This window comes from Nipponia nippon, unplaced genomic scaffold (genome assembly GCF_047370975.1).
Source record: "Nipponia nippon isolate SJK-2023a ecotype South Korea unplaced genomic scaffold, ASM4737097v1 scaffold_3, whole genome shotgun sequence".
Taxonomy (NCBI): Eukaryota; Metazoa; Chordata; class Aves; order Pelecaniformes; family Threskiornithidae; genus Nipponia; species Nipponia nippon.
Window position 1 is genome coordinate 120,168,182 of NW_028262347.1, and position 19,465 is coordinate 120,187,646.

Consider the following 19,465-nt stretch of genomic DNA (forward strand, 5'->3'; position numbering starts at 1 on the left):
TACCCTTTAATTTATGTAAATGTATATTCTTGAATAGTTGTGACCAGAGTCACAGGCTTTGGCTCTTAGTTTTGCAATACCGGGGTTGAGCTACAGCTTGATGTTTAGGTCAGAAATGTACTACTACACATTCGAACAGTTTTGTCATCTGTGCTGATTTTTTTTTTTTTGTCAGCGCTGAGAAAGAGGTATTGACCTCCCTCAGCTTCAGTACTGTCAAAAGATTGTCCTAATGTTCTTGCATTTTCTTAATGACTTTTGACACTGTTTCCTCTCAAAAAGGTTTAGAATAAAATAGAAAAATCTGGAAGGTCAGGACAGGGAAAGATTTCTGCTTATTTCTCACTTCCCTTTCCCCAGGATGCATCCAAGCAGACTGTGCGTGCGGTTGCTGGTTTTGCAGAGTCAGATGACATCCTTTCTTCTTCCTCCTAGAAGCAAAGACCATGTAAAATGCAACGGTCATTCCTACCTTCCCGTCTTACTGCCTTTCTGTTCTTGGATAAATATGAAAACAGTGAATGATGGTTCCTGTCAGCCCACTAAGAGGCGTGCCTCCAAAAGGCATGCAGCGCGTAGAATAATTGAAAGCCTTGAGTTCAAATGGAAATTGTCGCACTGCTCCTTCCTCAGCTGAGGCAAAAGGTACTCCCAGAGCACTCCACCTTGCTCGTCGCCCACGGGAACCAGTCGCTGTGATAACTGTAGCGTAACATCTGCGCTACGTTTGCAGATACTGGAGGGTAGACAGTGAACGGAGCAAAGGCTTGCAAAGGGGAGCAGGATAACCAGTCAATCCCTTCAGCTGTAATTTTGCTGAGTAAATGGGGCTAGTCCCTTAAGGCTAGCTCTGTTGGCTTTAATGCTTTTGTCCCTGGTATGAGCTGGTCTGCCCCGTTTCCCCTGCAGGCAAGCGTGGGAGGGAACGTTCTGATTGAGAGCAATACAATGCTGTGTAACCTGGAAAATAATTGACGCGGGACATCTGACATCATCCATCTTAAAGCTGTGGGCTGCTTCTGATTTCAACCTCTGACTGCTTCAGTTCCCCAGCTACCGAAAGGGCTAGTGAGGATTTGTTAATAGGGTGTTGTGAGATGTCGTTTGAAGCAGGTAAATTTCTAGATAAAAAACACACCGTAGAGCTCAGTGTGGGAAGTTCACAGCTGCCTCGTGCTCTCCCCTAGGCAGCTGGCTGGCTGCAGCCTGAGCCAGGGAGCTTTGGCCAGGTGAGGCCGAGGCCATGCCTCAGCGCTGCCGAACGACGCGCGGCTCGGGAGGAGGCTCCCAAGAGTGGGCAACAGCTCCTTCCCGGGCGGCGCTGTGCAGCACGAGGCCTGGCGTTGGCTGCGTGACGGGGAAGGAGCCGCGGCGCAGGACTCCCTCCCTGCCTGCATCCTTCCGTCCGCCACCCATGGTTGGCGAGGAAAAGTAGCGCGGCTGGGCTGCAGGCTTGGGGGTGAGACAGGGGCGCGAGCTCCAGCTGGGGAAGTGCGTTGATCTCAGTATTTCCTAACGTGGGAGTGGCTGATCTTATATATATTTTTTTTAAGCTACATTAAAGGGACATGGAAGCCTTGTTGTATATTCCTAAACTTGCTGACAAGCTGAGTAGGTGGGGAACTGCTAGTGTATTCTGCTGTACTTGAGATTTACTTCTCCTTGAAGCTGAAAGCTTCCATCTGTTGTAGTTTACCACACCTTAAACTGGTTCCACCACTAGTGCACTGTCACTTAACACACTGGCCGGCGCTAAACGAGGGAGACAGACCTGCCTTGGGCTGCTATGTTGTTCATCTGTTCTAGGTTACAAATGGGAGGGTTGTCCTGTAGGTGCGGACTCTCCTCCCAGGTCCTTCAAATGTGATGCTTTTCTGCTTGTCCCAGTCTTGTTCCCCTGGCTTACACCTCTGGGCTACCAGGTGTCTGGTCCTGGCAGTTCTAATTCTAGCCTTGTAACGACTTTATTTCAAGACCAAGGATGCCAGGGCCTTTTTAGCAACGTATTTTCCCTGCCCTGATCCGGGAAGCAGCTGAATCACCCAGGCTGACAATTTAAATGGCAGGTGCCTGCCCTCCTCTCCTGGAAAATTGTGGTTAGGGCACCAGAAACATTTCTGAGAATGGGGGAAAGGAAAGAGGTATTTAATAACCCTGAGGAAGCTGTGTTTAATATGGCAAATTTCAACTCAAGTATTCAGTAAGAAGCTGGCAGAGTCTGATAATGGGCAGCTGTAACAACAGACACTATTACCAGACCTGTTCCATAAGCCTTACTCACAGAGTTGTAATGACATCAATTTGCTTAAAACACCCAAGTGTGGTGCCAGAGAACTTACAGCTTTTCTAGTTACCGTGATGATTCAAAGTCCATGGATGTGTTATCTTCAGTTTGTTGGTTTTGTTCTACTCTTGGGGTTTTTTTGGTTTTTTCCTCTTTGTTTCCACTGTGGTTCATGTAACTTGCATTTACTTTAGCCGTTCTTATGTTTAAAAAAGGAGTGGGGAGAGGTGTGGGTCTTCACTGTAGTGCCAATTAGTGTTTACTGAGAGTGGAATTAGACCCCGTCTGAGCTTGCCTTTGGTATGTTATGGAAATAGGATTAATAGAGAAACACGGTTTTAGAGAGTTTAACTGTGGGATGTTAGCTGTGCCACCGTTACTAAAGATCTGGAAGGAGACAAACGCTTCGTTGAGAGAGGCAGGCTGAGCCTGTGGTATCTAAGGAAAAAGAGCAGGGCAAGCCTCCTTCTCCCTAGTGCCCTCCCAGCTCAGGAGAGCTGAGGCTGATGTGATCTTTTCTTCTTGTGTCTCCTTTTGGCTGCCGTTGGAGATGACATTTGGCTAGGCAGACCTTTGGTCTGACACAGCACAATTGCTGTTATGGTGTTGACCCTGACGGGATTTTACTATGTACTTGAGAACATGACCCACGAAGGCAAGGCTAAGTGATCCCTGCTGAGTTCCGCAGGTGTAAATGATCCTTTACCTGTAAAAACTCACTGCAGTTCTCCAGCAGAGTAGCGCACGCTCTTTGCCACCTATAGGTTTGGTGACTTACAGGCAGTATCCGTACTGTCTTCCTGGAACAGCTTTACAGCACGCTCCCCTCAGGCTACAGGTCCTTAGGGTGGGCTGCTACTCCCCTGTCCTCGTTCCTTTTCTAACCCTTCCCTGCAGTAAGTTGTTAGGGGAAGGCTCAAAAAAGGCAGAACTCAAAACAAGAAACTAAACTCGACCCCCTGCTTCCTGCTTTTGTTCAGTGCCAAAAGCACAGCAGGAACTGTTTTCCTGCAAGAGACCAGGCCTGCTGTTTTTCCTTACTTTGCTCTGTGCTGCTGCCTTCCTGGAGGGATGGAGTGGACTGGGAAACCTTTGGTTCCCTCCCACCAGGAAAAGAAATCTAATCCTCCAGCAACAGGAGATCAGTGACCTGTGTATTGCGCTCCAAGGAAGTTAAATTATGGCAGACTTTGAGGCTTTACTTGTAAAATTATTTCTGTAGAAGTGATTGTTACATTATTTAGTGCATATTTACCCTTGTTACGCACAGCCTTAGGAGCACCTCACGTAACATCTTCAGTGACCTTAGAGCCATCCCTCCTATGACCCCCGCCTATAGTTATCACAACCACAGGGTCTCCTGCCACACTTACGGAGCTTCCTTCTACCTTGTTTCCCCAGGAGACGGTCTGATCTTGATTTTGTGGCAGGTATAAACCATATAGGTTGTATATTAGGAAAAACTCTTCACCCGAAGGGCTGTCAGGCCCTGGCACAGGCTGCCCAGGGAAGAGGTGGAGTCCCCGCCCCTGGAGGTATTTAAAAGCCACGTAGATGTGGTGCTTAGGGACATGGTTTAGTGGTGGGCTTGGCAGTGGTGGGTTAACGGTTGGACTTGATGATCTTAAGGGTCTTTTCCAACCTTAACAATTCTACGATTCTGTATGAAAGCAGCTGTACTGGGCCAACCAAAGATCTATTTGCCAAATGTCACATCCCAGCGGCCACCAAAAGCAGAGGCAAGAAGAGCATGAGAGCAGGCAAACACGGTATTTACCCCTTCCACTCTCCAGTAGTGTGGAGGTTATGAACTTCTTTTGCTGGTGTAGCTTCCATGAATTTAGTATCCTCCAATGGATTCCATTTGATGGACATGCCCGTTCTCCTCTTAAATTCATGTCAGCTTTTAGCATCTGTAACACCCTTTGGTAAGAACTCCAAAGTTCAACTACATGTTGAGCTGTCTGTCACTACCCCTAATTCCATTCCTAGTGCTAACAGTCAGCTCACAGCCCAGACACAAAGCTGGATTATCCCTGCTGCCAAGCTCATTACTTTTTACTTATCCATTTGCTATTTCACCTGTTTTTACATCTGCTATTGTAAGCTCTTTCTGCAGCTCTTCACAGACAGCCCTGGTCCCCTGAATAATTTCGTACGATCAGCACAATTTATCACCGCACAGGCTAACCCTTACGCCCCATCTCAAAAGACAGCTTTTTTGTTCGGATAAACACCGTCAACCTGCAAAGTGGGGATTCCTCGTTCTCCACCACAAGGTCAGGAAGCCACAGGATTTCCCAGCGGCTTCAGTGTAAAAAGCAAGTTGTAAAGCTCAAGGGCCATCAGGCCTCGCGACTCCTTCAAGGATGTTGAGAAAGCCAGGAGTCACTTTGTAGCCAGGTTTGACACCCGGTTCCTAAACATTTCTTAAACAACTATATTTAACCAATATTATATTGCCATCAGGGTTGCTTTGTCTAATATCACTCCAGTGGCTACCTCACATCTCATCCTTGAAATGAGTGTTACTAAATACAACGGAAGATACAAAGTCAGAATTCTGAGAAGAACCAGCTTGACTTTACCCACAGGACTGCTGCTGTTAATGCCTTTACCAGCTGTGTTCCTGGAGAGCAGCACGTCAAAAGCTGCAGCAACAGCAGAACAAACTTTTGTATTCAATAGTCTTTTAATTAAGAAATCAATCACATGAGGAAGCACGGAGAACTCGGTTTGAGACAAACACTGTGTTACAGTGCTTTCTGGTACAAACATCATTTACAGCATTAAGTTATGTGTACGTATCTGCCTGCGGGCTGGGGCTTGCAAAGCCCTGTCATTCTGCAAAGCCTGCCTCTTTCGTTATAGACCACCCTGTTGTACGCCAGGTCTGGTACGTACACCACCATAAATTCACGATTCGATCAATCAGCCACATATTCACGTATGAATTTGTTGATGCGTTCAGAATTCACTGCAAGCAGAGCACGCATTTATAGATTAAAGCCAACCTCTAAATTCCCCTATTGTAGAATAACTCCGTTTCTTCTGTAGATGACAGAATTTCCGGTTCGAGGTCTGCTCGCTTTATCTGCAAGGTACAGAACAAGGGAATCAACACCACCATATCCTGGTAAGTATATCTTAAGTCCTCTTTACTGCATTGAGCTTTGCACAAATTGAAATACTGTATTCAGAAACAGTCTTGTTTGTATGGGATCTCGTATGGGATTTGGGGTTCTTTATTTGGGGGTTTGAGGGATTTTTTTTGTTGTGGGGCTTTTTTTTTTTTTGCTTCTCTGACATTTTCTACATGTGCATACATAAGGGAAGAAACAGGTTTTATTTAAAATTAGAGGTACTCTCAAGATCTACGCAGAGCGTTAGTGACGTTATCTCTATTCACTATAGAATCGTTTAGGCTGGAAAAGACCTTTAAGATCATTGAGTCCAACAGTAAATATACTTGGGTGACTCTCGCAGGAGAACTTCTGCTGTGGGCTGAGCAATTGGGAAGCTCAAAGGGAACCAACCAGCCATACTCTCAGTACATAATTTCTCACAAGTCCCCTCGCTTATGTTCAGTTTACCCTTGTTGCCATAAGAGATTAAGAAATCTAAAAAAAAAAGAGATGACAGTGCCAGAAAGTTGAGGCAAATAAAAGAAAGCACTGAGAATTGCAAGAACCCAGTCTATGATTTTCTGAGAATATTCACACAGTGCTGATAAGGGAGAGGAAATAAATGCAGAAGGGAACGCCAGGCTCCTCTCTCACTTGGCCTTCTCCAAAGCCCAAGGTTCAAGGGCTACATCCTCCAGTTAAAACCTGCCAGGAAGGCGTACGCTTCACTGTTCAGTAAGGCAGGGTGAAGAGATGGCGCATGTGAGTTGGTTTAGCTCCTGATGAGCTCATGCTGACTTTGCATGAAAAAAATCCTCATCTACATCCTTCCTTTCTCCAGCATGACTGAAAACAGTGCTGGAAAAGCCTTGGGTTTAGTTTTTAAGACAGCTCTCCTGACCTTACTTGCTTCAGACAGTTGTGAAAATCTGATAAATCTACATTGAAAAGTGTAAATATAAAGAACACACAATGCAACTTAGACCTAGCAAGCCCTGCAAGCCTCTGCCTAGTACCTGGGCCTTCACAAGCAGCCTCTCCACTGCCCCATTTTAGATCCACAACCACATTAATCCTATTCATTTTTTCTATGTGGCCTTAAGTGCTGGCCATAGTTACAGAATGACTGTTTAATATATCAATAATCCTAAATCAATTCTAATGAAAGGACTTACCTCCCCACACTGCGGGAACATACTAAGTGAAACTGGTAGCATCCCTGCTAGTGTTGACGTAATCATAAGCATTCTCACTGAAGCCAAAGCATGTGGAGTTTTTGCAAATTTTGCTCTGTCCAAGACATTGAAAAAGTAAATACGTCAGTTTGGGCTCAAAACATAATCTGACAACGAGACAAAGAGCATTAGCTACTACTTTAGTGGTTGAAGGTCCATTTAAGGTGCATTAGTGCTTTCAAGTGTCTCAGTTCTCCATCCCAGCTGAAACCAGGACATTGACTAAGATTTTTCTTGCATTGCCCTCTTTCCTTTCAGATTTAGTTCCTCTTGGCAGTCCTTCTTTGCCTTGTGCAAATATGTATTACTCGATATATATTTAAAATTTTATCTTACATCTGCATTTATGTCTTCTGGTAACAGCAGTCCCTTAAGCTAAAAAAGGGGACAGCGAACTGATTTAGGCAATACCAAATTACACGATATAGGTGATCCCTACCTGTATTATTTATGTGACATAGATGATCCCTACCAAAAGCTCAGGGCAGGCTAAGAATTCTCTCATAGAGCATACAATGAATTCTTCTTATGATACAGGGTTTCTCAATGTTGCAAAAGCAAGAACATGTTTTACAATACATGGAAAACTATTTGGAAGTTGGGATCCAGTTTTAGTTGCAAATTCAAGTGCCATATTACCTCTTCAGAAATAACAAATCTGTGAACAACCTTGACACCAGACACTGGGACTCAAATCAAGTTAGGGAACGTAGGTGCTGGAAAAGAGCCTGTCAGGAGAGCACGAACACATTCCCTGCTTGGGAGCAGAGAGGAAACCCTCACAGTTTTACACAACCTCCTGCAAACCCTCAAAGCATGGATGCGCACATAACCAGATTCACTTACTTATCTAAATGAATCACAGTAGCTGAACAGAAGCTTCCCAGATAATCGCTTCTACCAAGAAAATATTGGCAAGCCAGACTAAAAAACAGAATAGGCACTGGCCAGGCACCCCCGGCCCTTCGGCAGCACCTCCTACCTTTCCACGAAGTACATAAGCACAGCTGGCAGGAAGAATGTTGTCCCAAACAAGACTGCTCTTGACAACGCTGTTTCTTTAACGGCCTCCAGGGAGACAGAAAAATAAACATCGTTAAAGCAGTGCTCTGTGCAGCTTCAAACACCGCATGTATTTGCTTCTGTGAGCGCTTTTTTGTCTAGTACTCTGGAGTTCCAAGCAACAAGTTCATGAGGGCTAAAAACATTTGTTAGAGGAATTCTTTCTTAAATGGAATCTAAACTCCTACAAGTGGCAAATATTCCACTTGTGACTAAGAAATACCTTAAAAGGGAGGTGAAACTACTGATGCCATACCGAGTTTTCCTACCACGGTGATAATTTTGCTGAGGCTTGCTTTTTTTAAGTTGTGCTGCACTTCTTCCAAATGGTTATACCTTCTGGGCACCCTAACGACCCTGTGGCAAATCTGAAGTTCTCTCTCCAGCTGTCCACAAATCTTTATGCTCATCTAGCTGTTTCCTCCCCTCCGGACAGCAGCATAGAAAAGGAGGGTCCCTGACAGCATGTAAAATATGACTCCTTGCTCTAGTTCCTGTCCCAGGCTCTACAGTGGATGTTGATGAGCAAGGCAAGGAGCAAATACAGTCAGCAACCAGAGCCCAAGGATAAAATGCACTAGCACAGCACAGATCAGGGCATTACCCTTTGGGAGGCACAGCCTTTAACTGATATTCCCACTAGAGAAGGTGCATGTGGTATGTACAATACAGGGCTTTTCTCTGAGGTGTCCCATCAGAAGAAGGTCCAGGAGTCCCCTTCTGAGTGACGAGGGAAGCAGAAATGCCTGTGCTAGTGTCTCTGCGGCTCAACTCAGGCACTCGGTATATTGGGCTGGGGAAGCTGCCCACCCTCGCAGACACAAGACAGGCACCAGCCTGGTTCCAGAGACCGTCCGAGCCTACCCAAAGGCTCAGCACCTGACCTGGGATTCCTCATTTCAACGTATCCAACTCCATCTACTGTCAGCGTCACATTCAGCTCTTAGCAGGGAACGAAAGGCAAGTCAAGAGAGGCCTCCACCCCCTCGCCTACCTTCTCACCAGCCTTCTGTGACAGTCCCACAACCTTGCCATTCCTGTCCATCACTTCAATTCCATTCTCAAATTCTGGGCTTCTCACCACCGCCACAGTAAATGCGCTCATCAAGCCTGCAGAGTTAAAGAAGATTTGGCTTTAAAAGATCCAAAAGGACTCTCTCAATAGTAACATTCATAATTACGTGCATTTTACATTTCCAGTTCAGCAGTTCACAACAGAATAACCTGGCAGATTAAGAAGAGACTGCCCCATAAAAATCTACTTGGGATCTTAATTTTTCTTTCAGAAGTTTGAGTGAGGTTTTAAGGCCCAATCCTAAAAGGTGCTTTATCATTATGGATGCAGCGCTTTTAATCACTGCCATCCCACTCAAACCAAGAGTACTTTGTTCTTAAGAGAAAGGGGAGGCGTTTGTGTTGTGGGTAGGTTTTGTACTGGTCAGCGCAAAATCCAGCACAGAAAAGAAGACCCTGAAGGGAACAGACTTGAAATAAAGGCTGCATCCCTGATTTGAAAGGGAGGGTGCCAGGGGAACACCGGCTCTAGTATGTCCCATTATGGCACTCCTCTGCCCAGCTGTGTGTCTGTCACAAGCAGCAGTGCTTCAGCTGGATCCTAGATGAGAATGTTTCAGTCTCCTCCAGGCCCAGCTTTACAAGGTACCCGAAAACATCCATCCCACAGTCAGTCACTGAGAACACAAGCCTAAACCACTGGCACTTATAAAGGCCATATCAGATGGGAGTTAGTCATCTAGCTGGTTTTCTCCTTTCTCTTTTCTAGACCAAGGTCTAGGCATAAGAGGGCATAATCTGCCAAACTGACCTTGTTTGAAATAGCAGATTTCTCTTTTTATTCATTTTTGGCAGAGCTGCTCAATAAAGACATCAGTGTAACAGATGGCACTTTTCAAATGCTGGATGAATGCTAATCAATTACCCTCAGGTTTCTCTCTATTTTTAAGAAAATGGAAGCACATTTTAACACCTGCTCCAAACGAAACAAGTCAGAAAGCTCTTATGCAGATCCTCAGAAAGATTTGGGCAGCCATCTCACATAACTTGGAACAAAGGAGATGACATTTGTTTTAATTTTACCCCTAGGAAAGGCCAAAAATTTCTGTAATAGCATTAGAAAAAGTTAATGACATCAAATAGTTAAACTTGTTCTGAAGCAACTTCACCATGTCAGTAGAGCTGTTCCAGTAATGAACTGAGTCCCGTTACCTCGCAAGGTTAACAATATTCTGTTGTAGCAACTCCCATTTTCTACGCTGTCAGCAGTTAGGTAGCCAGCTAGGTAGCCTGCAGCAGCCCCAACCTGCGTAAGGAGCTATGCCAGCACGCACCTAGAGCTGTGTCGCACTCTGGTGTCACGTACGTGCCACACCAGGTCGTGCCAGTTCGAGTGCTACTGCCCTCCTGATCCCTCCTGGCAGTCCTGATGGTTTCAGGTGTAATGTCCAAGTCAAAGAAAAATGCCAGCTGTATCCCTGGATATCTTTGGAGAAACAGTCGCGTGTCATAGAATCATAGAATCATAGAATTGTTAAGGTTGGAAAAGACCCTCAAGATCATCGAGTCCAACCATTAACCCAGCACTGCCAATTCCACCACTAAACCATGTCCTTGAGCAGCACGTCTACCCATCTTTTAAATATCTCCAGGGATGGGGACTCAACCACTTCCCTGGGCAAAACGTCACACATACAAAGGTCAGAAGAGTGCTCTGCAGCTCTAAAACGAAAAAGCAGCAAGCATCAAATAGGTCAGCTACGCTGATCAGCGAGTGTTAACTCTCACACAGAGCAGACGGTGGCCAGCAAAGGCAGTCAGAGAAGGCGGCTAGGAAACAAGTCAGGCCACCTCTGTGCAAGGGCAAGAAAATGTACAGTGAGGTGGGGGCAGCAAGTGGCCCTCGGACCAGCTGCGTGACGTACAGTTTGCTTATACTCACCAAGAAGAGGAGCAGGTAGAAGTTTTTTGACGACCAGTTGCATTAACGAATTCTTCAACGTGTATCGATTCATGAAGACAAGAGGAAGAGCCTAAGGCATTGGGAGGAAACAGGCACCTTCTATTAAAAAAACGTGCAGTATTTCAGTATGTGCAACAGTTCAGGAAAAGAAATCTGCGACTTCATACATAGCTACCATCTATAAAAATAAACAAATGCCTTGGTTTAACATTCCAACAAAATACATATGTTCTCTAGTTACTGAAGGTATTTGTAAACACTCTTTTAGATAAGAATACAAAATATTATGATAAAAAAAAACATTAAATGTTATAATGTATAGGACAATAGCAGTATGAATACAAAGACAGAAAAAGGAAAACAGTTACCTCTGACTAATATTCCTTGGACATCTGTCCAACTGCCTTGTGACACACACTGCTCTCTCCCCCAAACAGGACACCTGGGGCACTTGTGCAGTTGTTCCTGATTCTCCACAGTTCCTACATTCCCATAATACACTTGCAGAAAGTTTCATTTAGGAATAAATGCCCAGGACACCAGCTAGTGCTCGGAGTCTCCCTTGGAGGACAAAGGGGAAGAACTCCCACATTCACCCCCGGGCACAGCTGCCTCCTCAGACCTCCCTAAAGTCCTGAGCACTGCTGGCCCCACTGTTTTGCCTAGTGGACAGAGGTGAAAGTCCATCTAACAAAAGCAGGAACAGCCATAATTTTCTGCCAGAAGGCTTATAAAAATCACTGCTTAGTGTGGAGAGTGAGGAAATGCATTCTAGGGGCATCTGCGCTTGCAATGAGTGTCATGAGGACACCAAAGCTCATTCTGATGTAGCGAGCTCCAGAAACCACAAATCCCTATTCCAGCACAGCACAGAGCTAGCTAGGTAGCCCTCAGCTACCTCGCCCTCCTGGAAGGCTAATTAACCTGCATTCAGTGCAGTATTTTCATGGCTACGCTGCTTCTGGGATCTGAGCTAACTCTATCCAGGACAGACGCCTGCAGATTTCACCACTTTTTTAGAACTAGACAGATCTCTTCCACAGCACCACATCAAAAAATCAACTACAGCAACCCAGTGAGTTATCATGTGTTTGTAAACCCTGGCCATTTCCTCTCAGCACCCATTTTCTAAGCTTGCAGAATAATAAAGAAAAGGACAGCAGAGGAAGCTGAGCAGGGTATTGGCTGACAGATGATCAGGAAAATTCTTATTCTCAACAGTTCTGGGGCAAGACATCAGAGTAGAGCACTAAAGCACAATCCTGAAGGATATCTGGCAGTGTGATTATCTTGGCGCCTACCCCTTCTAAGGAGAGCTTATTAGGAAAGCAATCATTGAGCAAATACATACACCAATACACGCTGCATAGGAAATTGCTCCCAAGCCATAGCAGATCTGCTTTTCTTGAACCGAGTACTCCTAAGAAGGACAGAAGAAACATACTCCATAAGTGCATTTGTAACACACTTGTAAATCATGTTCAAAATGGTCTTTCTTGTACAATTAAGATGATTTCAAAAATAAAAATTGACACGTACTTCAGCCTTTACAGTACCGTTTCCATTTAACAGGGTGAATCCTGTGGTATATGTATGAAACACGAACTGCAGAAAGGAGAGATTATAAGCAAAAATGAATTTAGGATTGAGACTAGAAGACTTATACATGTAGAAAGGAAGAGATAAATACCTGACAAAAAAAAGTCTGCGTTGCCCGGAGCTGAAGAGATGAAGCAATAACCTAAGAGGAAAACCCCACAAGAAAATTAGGTTTGATGAGTCTAGAAGTTTTTGGTGAGCAGTGGTGGGCTAGAGCACAAAGAAAACTGCTATGTTACTATTTGCAGCAGCGTCAAAGGCTCCAGTCAGCACCCGAAGCCATTTGCCTTGATTCCAGGCTAACACACTTCCTTGCCACAGATGTGACATACTCACTTTTTCTATCCAATATAAAACACAGAGACACAGTGATTAAAACACTGTGTGCAAGAATATTTGGGCAAGATGCTTTCTTACCCAAAGTAAAAAATGCATTTGTACCTGTGAAGCTTAAACTGTTGCAAATAAAATAACTAAGATGATAGAAATGTCATTACAGTAGTGAATGAGAAAGGGTCAGATTGTTTTGGCTAGTAGGGATATAAATACTAGATCTACCTGACCTAAGATCAAAGATTCTAGGATTTACTTCCCAACTCAGGCAGTGAATAAGAACTTGAGTTTTAATGTACCACAGCCTATCTCGAGGTCTGGCCTACCAGGTGTGGAGCACTCTCGAAGTACAGAGTCAATCACGATAAGGCAAATATTGAATAAGAGGAGGGCACGGAATGTCCAAAGCCTCAGAGGAAGATCGGTAATTCATTTAATATCAGTGGATCAACTACCTTTATTATTAATGCCAGTGCTGAATCTAACTACATCTACGACAGAGCATTAAGCTGTAAATATCAAAAAGAAATATTTCTTTTAATTCTATTACTGTTCTTAACGAATTTAATGAAAGTCTTGATGGCTGCTATACTTTCTAGTAGTGCCATATAAGTTCATGCTGTAATCTCTATATGGAATGACATATCTCAGTATGTATACTCATATGCCAAAACCAAAGGCAAACACATCTAAATAAATAAACATGCACATAGTTGCAGCTACAAATTTTATGAAAAAAATGGTGCAATTTTTGAGCACTGTAACAAGAGTTTATTTTTATACCTTTCGTAATTTTTTGACAACACCATTTCTTACTTGCAAACACACAATCTACATAAGAAAAAATTCATATTCTGGGTTTGAAACACAGAACACGAGGTCTAACTCCTTCCTACTGCAATTCCAGTTTTTTGAGGTTAAACAGACCAAAACTGGGCCTGGCTCTCAACGCCTAGCGAATTTCACCTTGCATGAGAAAGCTGACCTTCACGCATGAACAGTCTCTTTGAATACTGCTGAAGGAAGGCAGCTAACAGGTTTGGACTTCCAATGAGATTCCCTAAGGGCTTGATTTCTAGATTACTCAGCAGTTCCCATAAAACAGATGCCTTTTAAAAAGCTTGTGCTGAAAATACAACTAAGAAGACTAAAACCTTCTATTCCCTCCCTCCAACCCCTGGCTTTGGAAAAACACAAGCCCTGTGGTACACTATCATCTTTCACGATTACTCACCAATGGAAGAGATATGGGCAGGAAGGCTAAAAAGAAAGAAAACTTCATTTCAGTAAAAATAACTGCTGAGTCTAGATTTTGAGCAGAAAATTCCCCTTACTTTCCCCCCTCTAGTTTCAGCCCTAAGTAAAACACTGCCCACAAAAAAACCACCATCACCATGAACTTCAATTCTAACCTTTGTCTCTCATTCCTCATTCAAGAAGCCAGACTATCCGGTTACAGCTCATAGCCAAAAGGAGCCCTTGCAAACTCCACTCAACATGGCTACTCAGAAACTATATAACTGAGTTTTGAACAGAAATTGCTTCTCCTCACTCGATTCAAAGAGATAGGTGGCACCAAAGGCTGTCACAGCTGTGAGTGGTTATGCAAGATAATGAGTAAATAGCCTAAGTATGGTTATGTCTGATTAACAACCTGTACTGGCTTGGCTCCCTAAACATCACCCCTAGCAGCCTTTATCTGCCACCACAGCCAGGGAATTCATACAGTAGCCACGTTCATACAGTGAAAGCTTAGCTTATAGTAGACTGCTTTACATGTGGAGGGATTTGGGAACTCATTCTGTAGTGACAAAAACCAGAGACTGGTCAGACTATTTCCACCTAGCTGAGGAGATGAACTGTGGGAAAAATTCCTCAAGAAGACTGTAGGAATAAATAAATCTTTAACAGACATAACAACGCAACCAACAGAAGTAAGAGTCTACTTGTTTTTCTATATGGAGAAGAGTATCACTGTAGTATCACAGTGGCTATTCACTATGACCTATTCCCCTTCGATACTTCAGTCACATACACAAAACTTCTCTTGAGGGAACTTACCGGGAGGTCTAAACAAAACAGGAATTATCTTGTCTGTATCAGGATGTACACTGGACTTAAAAGGAGAAAAAAAAAAAGGGAAAAGAAGTTAAATTAGACCACCTTTGCCATACTTGAGTAAGAAAGAAAAAAATTATTTCTAAATCTTTTGTACACTTACCAGGCTTAGCAGGAAGGCTTGTTTTGTCTAAACAATTTGAAAATTAGGTTAGTAATCAAGTTTCAGAAGAGACGGTAAAAATTTTCTTTCTAATTTTATTATATCTTTTTTTTCCAATAACTTACTTCTATATGGAATGCCATATATGTATACACCCCTTTAATTATTTTTTCCCTAAAATGTCTCTCCATAAACTCCTAGTTGAATATAACTTACTCACATCCCATGTGCTGTGCAACTGCACCAGAGTACACATTATGGCAGAACAGGAAGTTAATTTTCAGAAGTTAAGCTAGAAGGTATTTTAAAAGAGAAAACAACAATTCTTAGATATGGCTAAAAGCCTAAACACTTATGTTAAGACTTCAGCTTTTATGGAATCACAGAAGTTTTTCTCTCTCCTTTCGGACTTAGACACAGAAGGTACTAAATGCCACATGGGAAGAGCCAAGCCCACAGGGAATCAAAAGAAAGACTCCTCCTATCAAAGCAAGGGCTCAGCACTGCGTTCCAGCAATTCCATGAGTAAGTTTTCCACCCAAGTGTTGCTACTGCCCATTTTAAGAGATGTGAAACCAAACCAACCTGCCCTCTATATGATGGTGTAACATCAAAGATTCAAAATGAGCTCAGTAAGCATTATATATATTTATTACCTACTTATATCATGCCAGCTGAGGACAGACAAGCTTAAAGCAATGATTCCTAGAGTAATCCAAGAGCATCTTTTAAATTCAGCTCTATGATACACAACCTAGCATTCCTCAGGATAATAATACTGCAGTTTGGCACCAGTAGTCATCCCAAGTAGTTCCTACTAGATTCATAGATGATGAGAAAAATCTCTCTAGTCATGAGTTTTTCTTGTGTTATCCCTTGTACCTGAATCTCAGTATTCTGTCTGCTAGATCTTATACTAAGAGCAACTATTTCAGCATGAAAAAAGACACGTCTATTTTCTATAAACTGCACTCCAAAATACCTGATCATTCTGTACGGTCTCACTTAGCGTCTTTCCATTGGTTTGTAATAATAACCTGGTTCTTCTTATTTCATCCTATACTTGAGAAAAAAACAAACCAATGAGAAAAAAATAACTCACATTTCAATATTCTACAGTGCAATGTATCAGTTATAAGACAGGTGAAATGCAAACCCAGAATGTCAAGCTAATACACCTATCCTTCACCAAAGCAGTTAAAGCAAGAACACACCTCAACATACAACTAATTCACAGTCATAAAAACTTTTACATTATTCAGGCTCCCTTGCTCCCTTTAAGTATCAATCCTTTAACGCATTACATAAATGCACCTGAACTTTAAACATATGAAAAACCTCACTGAAATCAAGAACGTTATTCTTGTACGTAAAGTTATCTATGTGTACTGGCCAATTCAGAGATTTGCCACCAAAGCAACCATCCGATATCCCCACAGGCACCGAGATGACTATTTTAAAATGAAATTCCAAACCAGACTTTTAAAATGACCAGAAATGAGTCACAACATCACTAGATGTTCCTGCATGTTCACAAATGGGTGATCAAGTTTTGCATCTTACAGTCTTCCTTTAAACTTGGCTTAAGCTTTTAATTACAGAAAACAGGTACACTTAAACAAAGAGAATAAAACTGTAACCTCATGTGCTTACTCATAGTCTACATAAAAAGCTGCCCCTCTTAGGAGAATTTATGAGATGATTTGACTTTTCTTCAATAGGCACATCTCTATTTGCAGTGTATTTTAATTCAAGGAAGTGTGAACTAATCCCAGATCTCCAAGTCCCTGAATGTACTATAAAATTTTCCTGTTAGTGTTTACATATATATAATGTACGTTTACTAAATTATATTATTTGTACATGTAAATATATAGAGAAGTATGTATTCATACCATGTATACACATATATAGAGACAGATGAATAGATACACACAACACACTAACTCCGCAAGCAACAAGGAAATGTACACACATTTTGACCATGTTCTTTTGCTTTAATGGAGCTTTCCCTTAAAAAAAATACATTAAAAAATCAATCAACAAAAATCCCTTTAACATACTGACCAACCAGCTGACTCTCATACAATGTGCCGTGCTTTTTCCTCTGTCACCCCTGACAAAACTATACAGAAGTGGACTGACAGAAAAGCACATCTTCCCTAGAACTTTGCTGTCATGACAGCTCCCGAAATTTATAAGCTACACTTTATGACTGACAATGTGTTTAGTGTCACACTTTCAATAATTAATGTTAAAATTGTGATAATCATTCTCTGGTATAAAAAGGCCCTACAAATCGGCATGCTCCCTCTTAGGGGAGGATTCCTTTCAGTATAACCACTCAGAGGAGGATCAAAGAGCTTCACGACAGAGGGAGGGCCACAAAAATGACCCGAGGGATGGAGCACCTCTGCTATGAGGAAAGGCTGAGAGAGTTGGGCTGTTCAGCCTGGAGAAGAGAAGGCTGCAGGGAGACCTTATTGCAGCCTTTCAATACTTAATGGGGGCCTACAGAAAAGATGGGGACAGTCTTTTTAGCAAGGCCTGCTGCGACAGGACAAGGGGTAACGGTTTTAAACTGAAGGAGGGTAGATTTAGACTGAACACAAGGAAAAAATGTTTCATGATGAGGGTGGTGAAAGACTGGAACGGGTTGCCCAGAGAGGTGGTAGATGCCCCATCCCTGGAAACATTCAAGGCCAGGTTGGACGGGGCTCTGAGCAACCTGATCTGGTTGTGGATGTTGGACGGGGCTCTGAGCAACCTGATCTGGTTGTGGATGTCCCTGCCCATTGCAGGGGGGTTGGACTGGATGGCCTTTAAAGGTCCCTTCCATCCCAAACCATTCTGTGATTCTATGACCTTCAGATTAAGCTACACCACAAGGATGGGTACATGGATTAGCCAGCAGAGATTCTGGGTGCCTGTGGTGCAGTTCAGCAAACCTGTCCTCTCCGAAGCCGCGACAGCTCCCCATCACGAGTCCTCCACAGCTGACTGTGTTCAAGAACAGCCTGCCCAGCTTCGTCTCTCTTGTCTTTGGGGGTTTCCTGATTCCTGACTGGGCTGATTCAACGGCTGGCACAGCAGCCACGGTCTAAACAGGATTGCTGAAATGGCAGCGCCTAGAAATGCCCTTAAGTTTTATGTAATTATATAGAGAAACGCATACACTTATGTTTGTATTTCTTATATATTTATATGTACGTATTTTAATTTTCCTCAGAAACCTTGCAATGGTATTATTTCACACCCTAGCAAAGCCAAAGTTGGTAAGGTGGGTTGCTGTTACCAGCGAGGCTGTGGAGCAGGAGCCAGGGAGGCCCCCCCATCCCGCGGCCCGGGCCCCGCACCCCCGTCCCTCCCGCCGCCGCCGCCACCAGCCAGGGCCTGGAACTCAAACTCACGGAGGATTTCAGGAGCAGCAGGGGATCCAAGGCGTCCGCCCAGAGAAGGAACCTCTGGAAAAAAGACTGAGAGAGACACGTTTCAGGGGGACGAGGCGTTATTTCGGAGGCAGGCAGCCCGCCCCAGCCGCGCTGTCCCGCCCAGCCCGGCCGCCCCGGCTCCCCCGGCCCCGACCTGGCCCTCCGCCCTCCAGAACCGCAGGTTGGCGTCCATCGAGCCGCGGCAGCGGAAAGGCGCCGCCGGGGGACGGTCCGGCTGCTGCACGCTCCGCCCGGGCACGGTGCCGCCGCGCCGGGGTCCCACCCGCCCGGCCGGGCCCGCGGCGGGGTAGGCCCGGCGCCTGGGCCGCCTTCCCGCCCTGAGGCGCGGGGTGAGCGCGGAGGCGTCGCGGCTCTGCCGCGGGGAAGCGAGGGAAGGAGGGAAGGAGGGCGGCGGGAGGCAGCTGCCGGCTGGGCCCGGGCCGGGAGGCGGCGGGAGGCGGCGGCCTGCAGCCCCGGAGCAGCCTCGGGGCAGGCCCGGGAGCAGGGGGTGGTTGGGAAAGGTCTGATCGCCCTTTCCCCTCCAGCAGTTTCCCCCTGCGCCACCCGGGAAGGCAGAGTGGAGGAGCAGGACTGCAGAGAGACCCCCTGCGCCCTCCACGTTGGCTTAAAATGGCTAAGGTGAAGATACAGCCAGGGAAAAGATGAGCGCGGCGCTGCCCTGCGGTGTCACAGGCACAAACCGCTGCCACCAACACCACTAGCGCGTTATTTCGCATCGCTGAGGCGCGCAGGGGTTTCACCTCACATACTGTAGGTCTAGGATATCAGGTTTATTGGAAAAATTGCATGGATGCTTGTGGATGTACACAAAACTGAACTAAAACACCGTGACTGAAGAGAGATTTGCAAGTACTGAAACCTGGAGCGTCACCAGGCACCGCACAACATCAGGCTCATTTTTTCATCCTTACTTACATTGCAGCGTTGCTATCTGTTACAAAGCTAACTTGGGAAACAACAGCCCCTTTGCCAAGGTGGTTCCCTCGCGCTCCTGTTTATCTCAAGTCCTTTCCCCTGCTCAAAAGGGCAGAAGGTGAAAAATACAAACCCATTCAGTATTGTACGGGTTTATCCGGCCCTTCAGACTTGCTGCCTGTGGCCAGGGTACACAGGCAGAGGCAGTGCCAGGTGTGAACTGCTTGCTGTGAACAAAGGCAGAGAAGGTAGTTTCTAAGGC

The 19,465-nt window shown here is 44.6% G+C and overlaps 1 protein-coding gene across 2 annotated transcripts; it reads right to left on the reverse strand.

Annotated features, from left to right (window-relative positions):
- Nucleotides 1-4,957: 4,957 nt before the first annotated feature.
- On the reverse strand, nucleotides 4,958-18,892 carry SFXN4 (sideroflexin 4). Of its 2 annotated transcripts, XM_087763905.1 has the most exons (14): nucleotides 18,422-18,826; nucleotides 18,247-18,312; nucleotides 15,819-15,893; nucleotides 14,837-14,863; nucleotides 14,677-14,731; nucleotides 13,850-13,875; nucleotides 12,374-12,424; nucleotides 12,223-12,288; nucleotides 12,035-12,103; nucleotides 10,663-10,753; nucleotides 8,701-8,816; nucleotides 7,627-7,712; nucleotides 6,585-6,699; nucleotides 4,958-5,378 (listed from the first exon to the last, which is right to left on the reverse strand). In XM_087763905.1, exons 1-14 carry the CDS (start codon nucleotides 18,458-18,460, stop codon nucleotides 5,301-5,303), a joined length of 960 nt encoding a protein of 319 aa, XP_087620031.1. In that variant the 5' UTR covers nucleotides 18,461-18,826; the 3' UTR covers nucleotides 4,958-5,300. The 2 variants fall into 2 exon arrangements, with proteins under 2 accessions (XP_087620031.1, XP_087620030.1); XM_087763904.1 differs by lacking the exon at nucleotides 14,837-14,863 and having other exon boundaries at nucleotides 18,422-18,892.
- Between the last annotated feature and the right edge of the window lie 573 nt (nucleotides 18,893-19,465).